At 44.4% G+C, this 15,844-nt stretch overlaps 1 protein-coding gene and 1 long non-coding RNA gene across 4 annotated transcripts in view; one reads left to right on the top strand and one right to left on the bottom strand.

The window, feature by feature from the left end:
• Positions 1-7,579: 7,579 nt before the first annotated feature.
• LOC311526664 lies at positions 7,580-10,885 on the bottom strand. The gene is made up of 3 exons (XR_014713084.1): positions 10,755-10,885; positions 9,970-10,179; positions 7,580-7,672 (listed from the first exon to the last, which is right to left on the bottom strand). It is a non-coding gene; the product is annotated as an uncharacterized lncRNA (long non-coding RNA).
• The window catches only part of GYG1 (glycogenin 1), a 26,147-nt gene continuing 20,849 nt past the window's right edge, over positions 10,547-15,844 (top strand). Inside the window, exon 1 of one of the 3 annotated variants that reach the window (XM_084639898.1) lies at positions 10,547-10,662. In XM_084639898.1, coding sequence (XP_084496024.1) covers positions 10,563-10,662 — 100 coding nt within the window. In that variant the 5' untranslated portion in view covers positions 10,547-10,562. Of the gene's footprint in view, positions 10,663-10,951; positions 11,097-15,844 lie in introns of those variants that run through there. The other 2 variants (XM_084639899.1, XM_084639900.1) reach the window with 2 other exon arrangements.

The raw sequence follows: 15,844 nt of genomic DNA, 5'->3' as shown, positions 1-15,844 counted from the left end.
ACAAGGCCTAGATTCACAAAACAGCTGGAGGAGGAGTACCCAGTTTCTCTGTAACTTTTAGCCCAGTGGTTAGAGTACTCACCTGGGAGGCAGAAGACCAAGGTTTAGTTCTCCCTTTGCCTGATATGGAGAATGGAGATGAACTTAAGTCTCCTACATGGCAAAAGGGCATGTTAGTCACAGAGCTATCGAATATTTTGAGGTGTGCTTTTTCTCTCAAGCTCCCCTGCTGAAGATGTTCCACCTTGTATAAATAATAAACTAATCATTTGAACTTGGGTCTCCAATTTACTGGGTAGGTGCCTGAACCACCAGGTTACAGCATCAGTCCTAGTACTGCTCCCTGGCACAATGACTAATCATTGTCACTATGAATTACTATGATTTGTAATGATGAATGACTATGAAGTACCACTATGAAAGACAATGAATAGTCATTGGGCGAGAGAGAAAGAGTAACAATTCTGTTATAATTCAATGGTGTTACGATGCTCACCTAGAATGTAGGGTACCTACCCAAGGTTATAGGTTGTGAGAATGAATGTTTGTGAAATGCTCAGATACTACAGTGATGACCACCACAGAGAGGCCTGAAAATATGGGTCAAATTCTATTATCCTTAATTAAGAAAACCTCGCATTGACTTCAATTTCCAAGTTGGTAGTTTTGTTCAATGAAGGACTATGAAATTTGACCCTAAATATATACTGCAAATACAGATGAGGGCATGACACTCCTCTTACAAATACAGTACAATGGTATAGGTATTTTTAATTAATATCAGAACATAACAATGGTGGGTTGGGTTTTTTCCCCCCAAATCTTAACCAATTGACTAAATGGGGTCCAAACTCAATTTTCCAAAATATTGAAAATAAAATATTCTCACTCAACCCAGTGAAAGGACTGCTCTGAATCTCAGGACATTAAGAAACTTCTCAATGTCACTTACCAGCTTTGCTAGAGAATACTCAGAACTCACTAGAACTTATAGGGAAGTGATCCTCCCTATGAACTCAGTATGATCTCTGTCAATTCAAATGTTCCCAGTGTTTCCCAATCTCTAAGAATTAAAAATACCATTTTGAAATCATCAATAAGTATAGAAGGAAAAGTCTTTCATAAATTTACCTTTTTCAGAGGTCGACTGTAATATATCATTCGTAGTCTGAGGAAAAACTACGTTTAGCTAAACTAAAGATGGGTCTGACTCTGACCCACAAAGTTTGTTTACCTTTGGATTTTGGTTTAGGCAATTTTAGAAATGAAGTGAATTTCAAATCCATATATAAACTTCTCCAAACTTCAGGGATATCAGATTTGGTACTTCGGTTGGGCTCAATTCTAATCTAACAGATTCTGAAAACATAACCATCTAAGCATGACATTTTCTTTCATAAATTGTCACTTTAATTTCCTTTGAAGACATATAGCTTTTTAAATGTGGGGTTAAATTCTTTGTCAAGAATGAGAAGCTGTAAGCCTGCCAAACAAAAGAATGTTGGTCTGAGCAGTAACAAGCATAAGTGTTTCCAATATTTTTTTCTAAAGCTATACAGTAACTCCTCACTTCAAGTCATCCTGGTTAACCTTGTTTAATTATTACATTGCTGATCTATTAGGGAACATGTTGTTTAAAGTTGCGCAATGCTCTCTTATAAGGTTGTTTGGCAGCTGCCGGCTTTGACCACTCCTTGCAGGATTCCCTGGAAGAGCAGCCCCTCCTCATGGAGATTGGGGGGGGGCAACAGTCCCCTCCCCCCCCCCCCATCAGCTCCCCTACATTCCCTGTAAAGTATGTGGCTCGGCAGCTGCCCAGCAGCAATTCAGCTGTCCCTCCCCCCACTGCCATGCTGCTCCTGCCCTGCCCTCTGCCTTGGAGCTGCTCCCGGGAGCTTCCTGCTTGCTGGGGGAGGCGGGGAGAGGGGTGCTGATGTCAGGATGTCCCCTTGTTCCTGTCCCCTCTCCCCCTTGCTCCATACCCCTTCTCCACAAAGTGGAGGAAGGGACAGGGCTGGGGACAGAAGAGGGTGGGGAAGCTTGCAGGAAGCTCTTGCTTCCCGTCTGAACTGACTGATCTGCTTAAAAGGGCAACATACTTGAAGTAGCGTCAGCACACTTAAAGGGGCAATACACGTCTCTCTCTCTCTCTCTCTCACTCACGCATGCACCCCCCAGCACTTTGGAAAGTCAACACCTGTGCAGCCGTACATGTGCTATCAAGAGGAGGGAGTGGTGTGCTCCAGCTGGATAGCATGGGCTCATCATCATGTTCAGATTTTGCAGGGAAGTGTTTGCAGTTTCTGCCCTGCATCTGTTGTGTTTCCTCCCTCCTGCCTCAGTCCATGCTGCCATGTAGAGTGTCAGGCTACATTAACAACAGCGTATTAACCCTTGAGGGCTCAGCCGAGTGCTAGTTCATCATTTAGCAGCAAGGCATTCCCTGGGAAATATTCCACCCTCTTACTCCACCACCTCAACCAAGCTTTACAATCATTCATTGCTGTGTACAATATTAAACTGTTTGTTTAAAATCATTTAAAACTTATACTGTATATGTATAGAATGTCTTTTGTCTAGCGAAAAAAATTTCCCTGGAACTACCCGCCTCCCCCCCACACATTTACATTAATTCTTATGGGGAAATTGGATTCGCTTAAAGTCGTATTTTTCAGTAACATAACTACAACGTGAAGTGAGGAGTTACTGTATTAATAATTTTCATTAGAGATTTCTTAAACCAGTGATCAGCCAAGACTCCATTTCCTTTGGGAATGAAACTGGATACCAGAGGGCCATGATTTTTTTTTTAAATCTTCTTTTCTCCGCAGCTGTACGTCAAATGCTGCTTACTACGCAGCTTTGTACTAAGGTATGGAAACTGAATATACTTGCACTCTGTAAATGTTGGCCATGTATAAACTTGGTTTTCTGTTTCTCTGTCTTGTTATTCCCTCAAAAGTAATTTAAAAATTGTATTTTAATTACTTTTAGATGTACATAAATACAGTTTCCTTCCCACACATGTGACAATGTGGCACAATTAAAGCCTTTCCACGCGTGACTCAAATATTAGCTGTGGCCCTCAAATAAACCTAAAATATCTATAATGGGGTGGGGGAGGGAAGAGCAGTAATTTTAATGAAGATACTGATATTAAAGGTAATTCCAGAACTAAAATATATCTATCATCTTTCTTCAGAACTGTAGTTTTCTGGACCAACTGAAGTCAACTCTCTGTTTCTTTTTACTGACAGAACAAAACATTTCCCCAATCCATGTTCACGTAAGTGATGCTCAACTCTATCTATCCAAATGGTCTTCCTGAACATAAGCCATATCAACATTAAGTGCCTAATACAATACAGGCTAAAATCTATGCTCTCTCAGCTGGACAACTATATCCATTAACATTTAATGAAACAACTTTAACTTTATCTATAAATGTATTCCATCTTATTTTTCTAGCAACATTCTTAACACAAATCAGCCAGTATTAGAAGCAATAAAACAAAATTTAGATTTAAAATAATGGCTGTGAAACTCCCTAGCTATAAATTATTTTTATAAAGATGTTCAGTAAAGTAGGCATGCTCTCAGTGGAAGATGGGATTATTTTAAAGGCACATTTTGATCTAAACTATGCTGCGTACCTTGAAAAACAGGACTGTTTCAAGGTTATAGAGCACCCCCTCCAAATATCAAAACAGGGGCCTCTGAACCATTTAGAAGACATTGAAAACTATTCCCACTTTAACCAGTGCTTCTGTTTAGAGATACTGGAGAATTCTGAAGTGGGAGGGTATCTACAATCTATAGTTACTATTTTACACAATGTAAAATTAACCTGTGGGAACTCACTATTACAAGACAATACTGCATCCAAGACTTTGGCAGGATTCCAAAATGGTTTATTTAAATAATAAAAACACTCACAGTTACATCAGACAAGATTCAAAAATTATGGAAGACCAAAAATTACTCAAAGCCACATGCCTCAGAGAATAAGCACTGACTACTGCGGTTATGTAGAAACTTCCGCAAAAAACATGCTCTCTGAAACCTGTACATTACAGGATTTCTTGCATCTTCTTCTGAATCACCTGGAACTGGTCAGATACAGGGTACTGGACTTGGTGGACCACTAGTTTGATTTGGCACCAGATCCAAACTTCCACGGGGTTTGGATTCAGGTTTTGGTTCATTCCATTATAGAGCTATGGGCCAGCCACCTAGGGTTAACCAAACCTTCATGCAAGATTCAGTGTTGTTCAGATCTGAGGGTTTGCTTTAGGCCCATCTAGAATTTTGACATTGTTCAAAGCAGGAAACAAAACATGTCATGAAAGACATTGTCTTGAACTTTAAAAAACAATTAATAAATTTCAGTAAATATATATGCATCGAACGACATGTGGTACTACCACTCAGCAACATGTATGTTACCACTGATCCTCTCACACCTACACTATTCCCAAGAGAACTGTTTCTCCCTATAAAGAAAGGCTCTGTGAAAAACTGCACAAACCCAGTTTCTTGAAACAGGTTACAATTGTGAAGTTTATTTATCAAAATTCAATGGAGTCAAAAAAGACTAAAAATGGGGAAAATATGCAGGGAGTAAGATTAGAACCACGGGGCCAACAGTAGTCAACATAAATAACATCTTGGAAAAGAAAAAAGTGAAGGAGGGTTTGTTTTTTTAAAGTGGGGTGATATGAACTAAGACAACAGAGCAGTGAGTTAAGTACATTATGGGCCTGCCACCTTATGCGGGGCAAAGACAGGTCACATATGAGTACAAATAGCCATCAAGCCAAGTCATGAAAGAGACTGCAAATGTAGGCTAGGTCTACACCATTAAGGGATTAAAAATCAACAGCAACCACTTAAATTCAGTCTGCCACTTTATAAACAGGAAACAGGGCAGGTGTAAGATGACTGCAATTGCTCAACCCAGTGAGAAAACATGCTGCTCCATTCTGAACAATCTGCGAGCAACAGAGATGCTGAAAACCTCACAAGAAGGAACTAAGTCGTGCAGTGAAAAGGACATGAGTTGCTGTTGTGTAGTCTGTGCAAACCATGTGGAAAAACACCTTCATACTATCTCTGACACATGGGGGCTAATTTCTGGAAAAGGCATAGTCAAAAATGATACCAAGTTTCTTAACTTGAATCACTATTTTAAAGAGATAAGGTGGGTGAGCTAATATCTTTTATTGGCCCAACCTCCATTGGTGAAAGAGACAAACTATGGAGCTACACAGAACTCTGAAGAAGAAGAGCTCTACATAGCTCAAAATCTTGTCTCTTTCACCAAAAGAAATTGGTCCAACAAAAGATCTTCTCTCACCCACTTTGTTGCTCTAATATCCTGGGACCAACACCACTACAACTCTGCTATTTTGAAAGCATTTTTAAAATTGCATTGGATGTATGCAAGACTCTTAGCTACAGCTAACAGATGTGAGGACTGTGACACAGGGAGTAAATTCAGATATTGAACAGTTAATGTAGGGGGAGTTATTTGGAGTGATACAGCTGAGATGGCAAAGATACTTGGTACAGCTGTTATGGAAGCTGTAACTGTGACACAGTAGGAAGTTGCTTTCTATATTTTGAAGCAAAAAGAACAATTATTTATCTTATAAGAGCTATACTATTAATCCTTGGGGTCTGGTTTAGTTAACATTTACTTCTGACCCATGTAGTCATTACTGTGGCAGGACATCTTCCCTTCAGTGTATATATGCTGCTTACATGATAGGCTTTAAATTCCATCAGTGCAGCCTGTTTGCACGGCTATACAGATGATAAAAGGGACCTCTCTCCAATCATCACTCTAGTTTAAGCCTTGACTGATGAATGGCCGCTTTTATATGCAGACCTGCCAGTCCTAGAGATTTCAACTTTATGAAACTGAACTCCTATAAAAAGGAAGCCTTATTAATCTGCCCCCATGCACTGACACACCTAGGTCAAGAACCCAGGAGTATCTACCTGCAGGCTCACACTAAGTCTACTGTGTAATATGATGAGTAAAGGCTTGATGACTGAGAACAGATCTAGGAGTGGGTTCTTCTGAATTCTGATCCTAGCTGTGCCACTGATTTGCTGCATAGTCTTGGGCAAATCACTTAGGGCCAATGCTCTAATTTACACCAGTATAAGACTGAAGTAACTCTCTTGAAGTCAATTAAGATAAACTCCAGATTAACTCCACTGTATTTTTACACTAGCATAAATGAGTAAAAATTATGCTCTTTAATCTCTATGAGCCTCATTTTCTTCCTCTACAAAATGGGGGTGATAATACCTGTGTCATAGCTGTGAGGATTAATTGATTAATGTTTACAGAGCCATTTGAAGAAGGTAACTGCTAAGGCCTATTCTTACTGTACTCCCTACCTTGCAACACTGAAGCTGTTTGCACTTTTGGGGCATGAAATGAGTGGACGTGTCTCAACTTGACTACAGCAAATGAGTTTTCCCAGAGGGGTGTAACTGACAGAGTCAAATAAATACAGTCAGAAACAAAACTGATCAAATCTACATTGGGTCAGTCATTTCCAGCATGTAATCCCTTTTCTCAATCACTGCACCAGCCCTTAGTAAAATCCAAGAATCGCCAAACAGGGTGGGTGGAAAAACAAGGAAGTCTCAGCACAAATATTAAATCAAAGCCTTTTCTTAGGTTTGATAACTATGAGTAAGTATCACCCCTGCTTCTTCCCAACCTCTAGAAAGATGCCTACACTTCCTGATCTTGAGATTTCAGAGAATCGCACCATTTTCTGTGCTGTCTGCTGTCAATTTCAGGGCTTCCTGGCAGGAGGGATGCAATAAATTCTGAAATGCAAGATGCCTTACAGTTCATTCAATGTTAAGATAACAGCACAACAATGCTCACCAGAGAGAGTACAAGACTTTAATATTATTATTCATAGCACCTAGAGACCACAACTAAGGAGAGGATAAACTAAAGCTTGCTGAGTAGTCTGGGGCAAGGTTGGTTCAGATGATAAATGGTGGTTAAAATAAAGTATAAATAGTACAACTAAACCATACAATATGCCTCTTTAACAATCACAGATCATTGTGGACAGAATAGCTCATACTCCCTTCAGAATCAGAAAGTAAAATACTAAAGAGAAAATATTTGCATTTTAAATACTAAGAACTACATTATGGTAGCCCCCAAGCAGGGACAGTGCAAGGTTCAGCAACTGTGGAACATAGTTACTAAAGATTTGAAATCAGAAAATTTTTGTTGAACATTGTGGGCACTCTGTATCAAGGACAGATTGTTATAGCAGTCGCACTGTTGTAAAATCTGGAGAATCAGCAGTGAGGTCAGTGGAGTTACTCCAGATTACACTTGTGTAAACTCTAGCAAAATCAAGGGAGTTACTCTAGATCTAGATTTATATCAGTGTAAAACTCCAGTGATATCACTGGAACGACTACACATTTTACATGGGTGTGAATAAGAATCTTGCCCATAGAAAATAAGCTGTGGTAGACTGAAGTGAATAGTTGTGAACATAGAAAGACCAAATAAATAGTTTGAACATTTATTACTTAAAAGCTTAGTGTGTACAGAAAACTTAAATCAATGCACTATTTTAACTCTGATAGGGTTTCAAGTTTGGAGGAGTCCAAGGGAGATCTGAAAAAGGTTAAAAATTTCTGTTTAGACAGTCAAACAGTTTAGACGCTTATTCTCCCTTATACAAACATTTTTAAGGTTCCCTTCTTCTACCAATGCTCCTTCTTCCTCCCTGTTTCAAAGTCAGCTATATTCTCCTCATTCCCTTCAAAAGCCCCATGCTTCCCCAGAACTCTATCTCCTTCCCAACAGCCGCAGTTCCCTCTCCAAGGCCTTGTTTTCACTAGAAAAACAGGTGGGGTTTTTTACCATATGTTAGCTAACAAACATGGTAGAAGACTAGTGTGGACAAGGCAGGTACAGTTCTAACATAGGTTAGCACATTGAGGTAAACATTAGGCTATCCCCTAATGTGGTTTAAAAAAAAAAAAATCACCTTTTTTCCTAGTATGGATCTACCCCAACTCTGCCAAGCCCCTCTCTATAATCCCTACCTTTGGGGATGCTCCAAATGGGTGATAGTACAATCCAGTTCAGAGGTGGCCAAACCATGGCTCACGAGCCGCATGCAGCTCTTTTACAGTTAAAGAACGGCTCACGGAGCACCCCCACCCCATTCTCCACCTTCCAGACTGGGGTGGGGGGAGCTTAGGGCTTCTGCTCTGTGGGGAGGGAGGGTCTTGGGCCTTCAGCCCTGCGGGAGGCACCTGATACTCCAAGCCCCAGCTGACACGCCTCACAGGGTTCAAGCCAGGAGCCCCGACTGCCACACCCAGCTCTCAAAACTTCTGAAGATCATCATACACAGCTCAGAGAGTCAGTAAATTTGGCCACTCCTGATCTAGTGGCTAGGTCACTTTCAGAAGGATCCAGAAGACCTAAATTCTAATCCCAGCTATGCCACTGATTTGCTGTGTGGCCATGGGCAAGTTGCTTCACTTTTCTCTGTCTTTGTTTCCTCCCATCTTATATATTTAAACTATAAATGTTTTGGGGCAGGAACTGTCTCTCACTACGTGTTTGAACATCACCTAGCAATGAATCAGTGCTCATCCCTAGCCTAAAAAAATAATCTAAAGTAACTCCTCGCTTAACATTGTAGTTATGTTCCTGAAAAATGCTACTTTAAGCAAAATTATGTTAAGCGAATCCAGTTTCCCCATAAGGATTAATGTAAATAGAGGGGTTAGGTTCCAGTGAAATTTTTTTCACCAGACAAAAGACATATATACACACACAGTATACGTTTTAAATAATTTTAAACAAACTATTTAATACTGTACTCACCAATGATGATTGTGAAGCTTGGCTGAGGCAGGGCGTAGTGGGGTCAGGGCAGGGGCTTGCCCCATTCTGCCTGTCCAACGCTCCTGCTGGGGAGTAGGGTCAGGGGCTTGCCCGCTCCCCAGCTGGAATGCTTGGTGGGCAGAGTGGGATAAGCCCCTGCACCCCAACCCCGCTCCCTGGCAGGAGCACCAGGCAGGCAGGAGGAGCAGGGTGAGTCAAACAACCTTATAATGCAGGGGTGGGCGAAATTGTATGGCGGGCAGGGTAGGGAAGGCTGTGCCCCCCAAACAGCCTGGTCCCCACCCCCTATCCGCCCCCTCCCACTTTCCACCCCCTGACTGCCCCCCTCAGAACTCCCAACCCATCCAACCCCGCCCTGCTCCTTGTCCCCTGACCGCCCCCTCCCAGGACCCCCCACCCCCTATCCAACCCCCCTGCTCCCTGTGCCCAGACTGCCCCATCCCCTATCCACACCCCCTCCCCCGACAGGCCTCCCCTGGGATTCCCACACCCTATCCAACCCCCCTGTTCCCTGACTACCCCTCCCCAGAACCTCCACCCCATCCAACCGCTTCCTGTCCCCGACTGCCCTCCGGGACCCCCGCCCCTAACCACCACCGCGCGCACCGCCACCACCCCCTTACCATGCCGCTCAGAGAAACAGGAGCTCACAGCCCCACTGCCTGCGCTGCAAGCTAAGACTGTGGGGGAGAGGGGATAGCAGGGGAGGGGCCAGGGACTAGCCTCCCCGGCCAGGAGCTCAAGGGCCTGGCAGGACCGTCCTGCAGGCCAGATGTGACCCCCGGGCCGTAGTTTGCTCACCTCTATTATAATGGAACATTGCACAACTTTAAACGCATATGTTCTCTAATAGATCAGCAACCTAATAACGAAACAATGTTAAAGGGGACAACTTTAAGTGAAGAGTTACTGTATCACCCTCAATACAGTGGCTGTGGGTTAGCCGGTTTGAGCACTTTCATTTGGCTCCTGAGGAAATGTATTTACTTCTAGTCACAAAAATGACTATGTAAAAATGTTAAGCAAATTTACTTCCTGTAGCTACTCACCTTACTGAATCAAATAAGATTTTATTTGTGTTATCCCTGCAGAGCCAACACAGCTTTGGAACAGGCAGCTGGATTCTCTCTCTCTCATATGCATCATCAACAGAATCCTTTAGGGTGGAGTTGTGATTGCCCAATATTTATTAGCAGCAGTGATGCAGGCAACAGGCAAAATCCAGCCTGACTCTCAGATCCTAGGTGGAGATTGCAGCACTAGGAGGTAGAAAACATATTTTTATTTGTAAGGTGAACAAATTGGACCTGGAAGTTGTTGAGAAAGAACAATACAAAAAACTCACTTCACGGGGTCACTTATCAGAACATAACCTGTGGCTGGCCAAAAGCACAAGCAAAGAATAGGAGTACTCGTGGGACCTTAGAGACTAACACGTTTATTTGTTAATCTTTAAAGTACTACAAGTACTCCTTTTCTTTTTGCGAATACAGACTAACACGGCTGTTACTCTGAAACCAAGCAAAGAATAGAAGCTGTTTGGGGTCACATTCTTGGTGGGAGTCTTGCACCCCACACAAACCCTGCAACGCATAGGAAGGCTACAAAACTCTTCCTAGCAGTGGGAAAGGAAGAGGAGGCAATGCCACCCCCCTTCAGCAAAGCAGGCGGGAACCCTTTCAGATACCCCAGCAATGAACGTGGCGGAACCATCTTCATGTCGGAGAATTCCCTAGCACCAGGTGAATCCCCAGCGAGGCAGCCAGGGCAGCTTTCCGGCTGCACAAAGCACCTGGGAACGGAAGGGAGGAACTGGCCTCTTAGCACACAGTACCTAGACCAGGGCGGTGGGTGCGTGCAAAGCAGATACAGGGACTGGAAGGAAGGCATTAGCCCGAGGAAAGGCTGTTCTCAGGCAGGCCTGACACGGGGGATAATCCAGCTGGCGCCGTGTCCGGGGGCTACCCCGGGCGGCTCCTCGCCCCGTGCTGGGAGCCCCACGACCGGCGAGACTGCCAGCGCCAGCGAAAGGCTGCCTAGCTGCGGGCAGCGTACGTGCCCCACGTGGCTCCGCCCGCCCAGATATAAAGGGCGGCTCCGGTCGCGGCTCGCGAGTAGCCGGCTGCCGCAGCATCTGTCCCGGGCGGAGGGGCCAGCAGCACCGGCACCATGGCTGGTAAGTGCGCCCTGCCCGAGCCGGCTCGGCCCGGCCCGGCCTTGCCAGGCCTGGCCGCCCGGCCGCGGGGGCTGATCGGCGCTGACGGAGCTGCGGGAGGGCTCCCGGGGGCGTCTCCCGCGGCCGGGGCTGCGCTGAGACCCCTGCCCGCACGGCCCCGGGCTGGCGCGACCCCTGGCTCGGGCCAGGTAGCGGGAGAGCGGCCCCTCCCCCAGAGCGGGAGCTGCCGCCGGAGGCTCGCGGAGCAGGAAGGAAGCGGAGCTCGGCCTAGCCCGGTCCCCGCTGCGGGGACCCAGCGCGCGCTCGCTCATGGCGGCCCCTGTTTTTAGGCTGGCTGTGCTGCCCGCCTGCCCCAGGGCTCCCCCCGGCCAGCGGGCGCCTCTCCCCCGCTGGGCAAGCCGGGCGCCCCGCGCGGAATGCCCCCTCCCCGCCACGCCCGGCTGCTGCGGGGGAGGACCCCGAAGCGACCCTGCAGCGCTACTGGCCCCGTCACACAGGGCCACCCCCGGGTGGAGGTCTAGGAGCCCGTGTGCGCCCAGCTCGGTTCAGCTTCCTGGGAGCGTAATTTACAGAACCGATGGGCCTGGCCCCAGATGTCCCCTGAACTTTGGGGGAAGGTCGGGGTGTGGACTTGACGCCTATGCCTTGAAGTGGAATCCAGGGGGTGTATCTCCAGGAAGTCAAAGTCCTGTTCAGCTTCTTGATCGGGGCTTGTCAAACAGCTCAAGCTTAAATTAGAAAGAGAGACAAGTCGAAATCTAGTTGCCCTAAAACGACTTAAAACTACCTTCTGGTGCTATGCTTGTTCCTGGGGTCCTTAGCAAAGTTCTCCGTGTTGTGCTCTTAGAGACAGCTGCCCCCCAGCTGTAACACCCCTGTGCATGGTGGAAACTGACAAGACCACGTCCTCCCGATTGCATGAAGTTTAACAGCTCTGATCCTTCAGCTAGAATACTAGCTCTTGTAATAGCAAATATCTCTCAGAAAAGTGTGGCTAACAAAAAATGGAGATACTTTTAAATGGGTCTGAAGATGTTCGTTTGATTCTGCTTTGCAAATGCTAAAGGGATGCTGTCCACTCAAAACCTTTATTAATCTTTCCTAATAACACTTAATCACAAGAATTTCTTATCTGTCATTACTAGTGGCCCAGGCCAAGAGAAGTGGAATGAGGAAGTCAGTTTTGCTTTCAGATTATTAGTACTGCTTGTCTGGGTTTAACACACTTCATGGTAATTATTATTATTTAAACAACTTTCCTTGCAGCAGCTCATACAGATGCCCCTATTGATCTGACATAGATTTTTCTAATTAAACTTGTATTTGCAGAATTTAAACTTATTACCGTCCAAAACTCTGAAAGGCTGAGTCTGAATACACACTCTCTCTCTCTCAAAAAGAAACTACCTAGAATGGAAACAAAGAGCACATATAGACTTGTAAATATAATGACCTCAGGCATATGTGAAGGAGGGCTGCTCCAGGGAAGGTGTTCGGCCAGTCACAATTGCTTAGCAACAGGTCAGTCCTATATAGCTCTACACTGGCTAAGACAGCCTTTTGAAGGGAACCAAAAGCTTTATGTTCAGGCAAGTAAAGCAGGTGCCCCTAGGCTATAGATCTGCACATGTGTCCACAGTACCTCTCTGACACACTACTATGCAGGGTACTCCCCTGTTCAGCTGCTGTAGCCTATAAATAGAACAAAGTGGGGAGGGGGGGAAGAAATGATAGCTAGGGGACTGAGTTGATGGAAAGACGTTACCAAAAAGTCAATTGACAACATAGCCGGTTGATAGCACAGTTTGGAGCAACTTCATTATTTCTGACAACTGTTGTTTGTTCAAATTTAAAAGTGGCCTGGATCTCCACACAAATACAAAACATTAATAACCAGCCTAGAGAGGGTAGATTCCATGTTAATACTAACATGTCCTGTTTCAGACTGCATAGACTTGAGCTATGTCAAATGACCCTCCTCTGAAGGGGTTGCCAGCACCCCACTTCGGTTAAGCAAAAGTAAATAAAGCCTTGCTGTCCCAAGGGAGAAAAACTAGCGAGTAACTCAGTAGTTGGGATTTGCCTTATTTCTAGCTTTCCCCATACTTCCTCTGTTCATCCTCAAACTTAATTTAATGTTTGTCTGACCATAAACCCTTATACATCTTATGTTGGCTACTCTAAGAATTTTCTGTATTGCTCAGTTGTCCTGTTGGGTTAGTAAATCCAGCAGTGTGGGACTTGAATATGCAGTTTCAAAAAGGCAGGCAGACACCCTCCCTTTCCCTCCCCCCCCCCCCAAGGCCATACAAAGATCTTAACAAGTAAACAAAAGGGTGTTAGATCACTGGAAGAGCCATGTTGCCTAGAAAACATCTGGACAACGATTTTTAGTTTGAATGATGGCACAAGCGATGCAGTCACTTGTTTGCAGACTATTATTGTCTGTACAATCCCTGTTTTTAAGTGTAATACGCTGGTGGCTCAGGCCTAGTGAATTCTTAGCTTTTCAAGGCAAAACTTTTCATTTATTGGGAATGTGAGAAGAGTAATTTGCAAATCCAGGGACAAGAACACAAGTGTTTGCTACTAGAGGAATGTTTACACTGCTTAAGACACTAACAACTTGCTTGTCTGATACAGTTCATGCAAGCAGTTTATATAACTTCTGCATTCAGACTGGCTCCTTGGGGGCAGAATGGAAAAATAGTTCTTCAGAATTTTACCAGATAACTACACCTACAGTATGCATGACTTCTAGAGCTGTAGTTTACCATTAGTGCTACTAATTTCTGAAGTTAACAGACTGGGAATTGTTCTGTCTATACAGGCCCTAGGTACACCAAGCAATATGGACTACTACAAATCACTACTCAGTGAATTTAAGTAGGAAACCTATCCCCTTCCATTCATGACTCTGTAGAAACTCTTCTGAAGTCTAAAACTTGGTTAGGTTGAAAACATTTATAAATAGCTTGAGAAGCACTGATCTAGATTACGCTATCTGATGTGGGGGACTGGCAATTTTTTCCCCCCCAATATGCACGCAGACTGGCAGCCGATGGCTCGCGGACCGGCACCAGTCCATGGACCACCACTTTGAGTAGCACTGATCTAGATGACCCAAGATTAAATTAATTTTGTTGCTATTCTAACCAAAGGTTCTCAGATTGATTTAAAGAACTTGTTGACCACAAGGGTACTGGCTATGTAGGTTCCAGGTACTAAACTGCCCTAAAGTACATCAGACTCTTACAATTGCTTACAATTTGCCATATAGGCAACTTCTGCTGTAGTTGGAAAAAATTAACATGTATGCCTTAAAGAGGACCCCTTAACTTCTCACTTCTAATATCAAAGATGTGTCCCACCCTATGAGATTGAGAACACCACTTTCTTCATCTACAGCAGCTTGTTACACTAGTCAAGATTGACTCCACACAAAATTTTAATGCAAAAATATAAAGTTGCAATGTTAGATAGAAATTAAATGTGAACTTTAATATCTCATTTCAAATGCAAGGACTGGATTTTATTGTAATAAGAATCTTAATTTGATTCCTAACTAATGTGGCCAATTTACTATAATTTTCCACTAAAATTTTAGGGAGTGGTGGTGGCAGCAAAGAAGTGTGGCGGGGGGGAGAATCTCCAGTTGCCATTTTGAGGCTAAGACAGGGGTCTCAAACCCACGGGCCGCATACGGCCCACAGAGTTATTTCCTGCAGCTGCCAAGTTCCCTTCCCTTGCTCCCTCCCTCGTGTGCCGTGTCCCTGCTCCTCTGCCTACCTTCAGGTGCTTCCTGCTGCCAAACAGCTGTCTATCAGCACTTAGCGCTTTCCAGGAGGGAGGGAGGGAGGGAGGACCAGGGAGCTATGGGCTCAGGGGAGGAAGCAGAGAAGAGGTGGGGCAGGGATTTGGGGAAGGGGTTGGAATAGGGGCAGGAGTCTTTGGAGAAGGGGCAGATTTGTATCTTTATATGAAAAGGTGTCAGTGATGTAGCCCTCAGGCCAATGTACTAGTCCTCACAGAATATCAGGGTTGGAAGGGACATCAGGAGGTCATCTAGTCCGACCCCCTGCTCAAAGCAGGGCCAATCCCCAATTTTTGCCCCAGGTCCCTAAATGGCCCCCTCAAGGATTGAACTCTCAACCCTGGGTTTAGCAGGCCAATGCTCAAACCACTGAGCTATCTCTCCCCTCATGGTGATTTGAATTTGAGATCCCTGGGCCAAGACATAGCTGCAGACCTCAAATTCTAATCAAACCATTCTTACACAAGAACTGTCACAGCAATATGCGCTGCACACTCAGGCAACTCTCTGAACAGCTCCCTAAATCTGCAGTTTGCATTGTGGACTGCAGTAAGTGAATGATACCTGCCACTGAGTTGCTCTTCTGTGCAGAACAACTCCTGCAAGAGTGTAGCCCTTTGACAGTGCTAGTCTACCTCAGCTTGTCACACCTTCAAGGTTTGTGTCAAAGCTGTTAAACTGGCAAACTTTTTAAGTGGTCACTATTTCTTTTATTCTACATTCAAGTAAAACGTGCAATCACCTGAGGTGCTCAGAAGTCTCTGGTTACTAAAAAGACGCAAAGAACAGCTCTGTGTAAGTTTGAAAGCTTGTCTCACCAACATAAGTGGGTCCAATAAAAGATATTACCTCACCCATCTTGTTGCCCGAAGAATACCTGCAGTCACATTTCTGTATCTTTCAAAATATGAACTAAATTAATGTAATCTAGCTA

This window comes from Lepidochelys olivacea (assembly GCF_965140295.1).
Source record: "Lepidochelys olivacea isolate rLepOli2 genome assembly, chromosome: 9".
Lineage (NCBI taxonomy): Eukaryota > Metazoa > Chordata > Testudines > Cheloniidae > Lepidochelys > Lepidochelys olivacea.
Note: the sequence above shows the minus strand (reverse complement) of the source record. Positions and strands in the feature narration are given on the sequence as shown.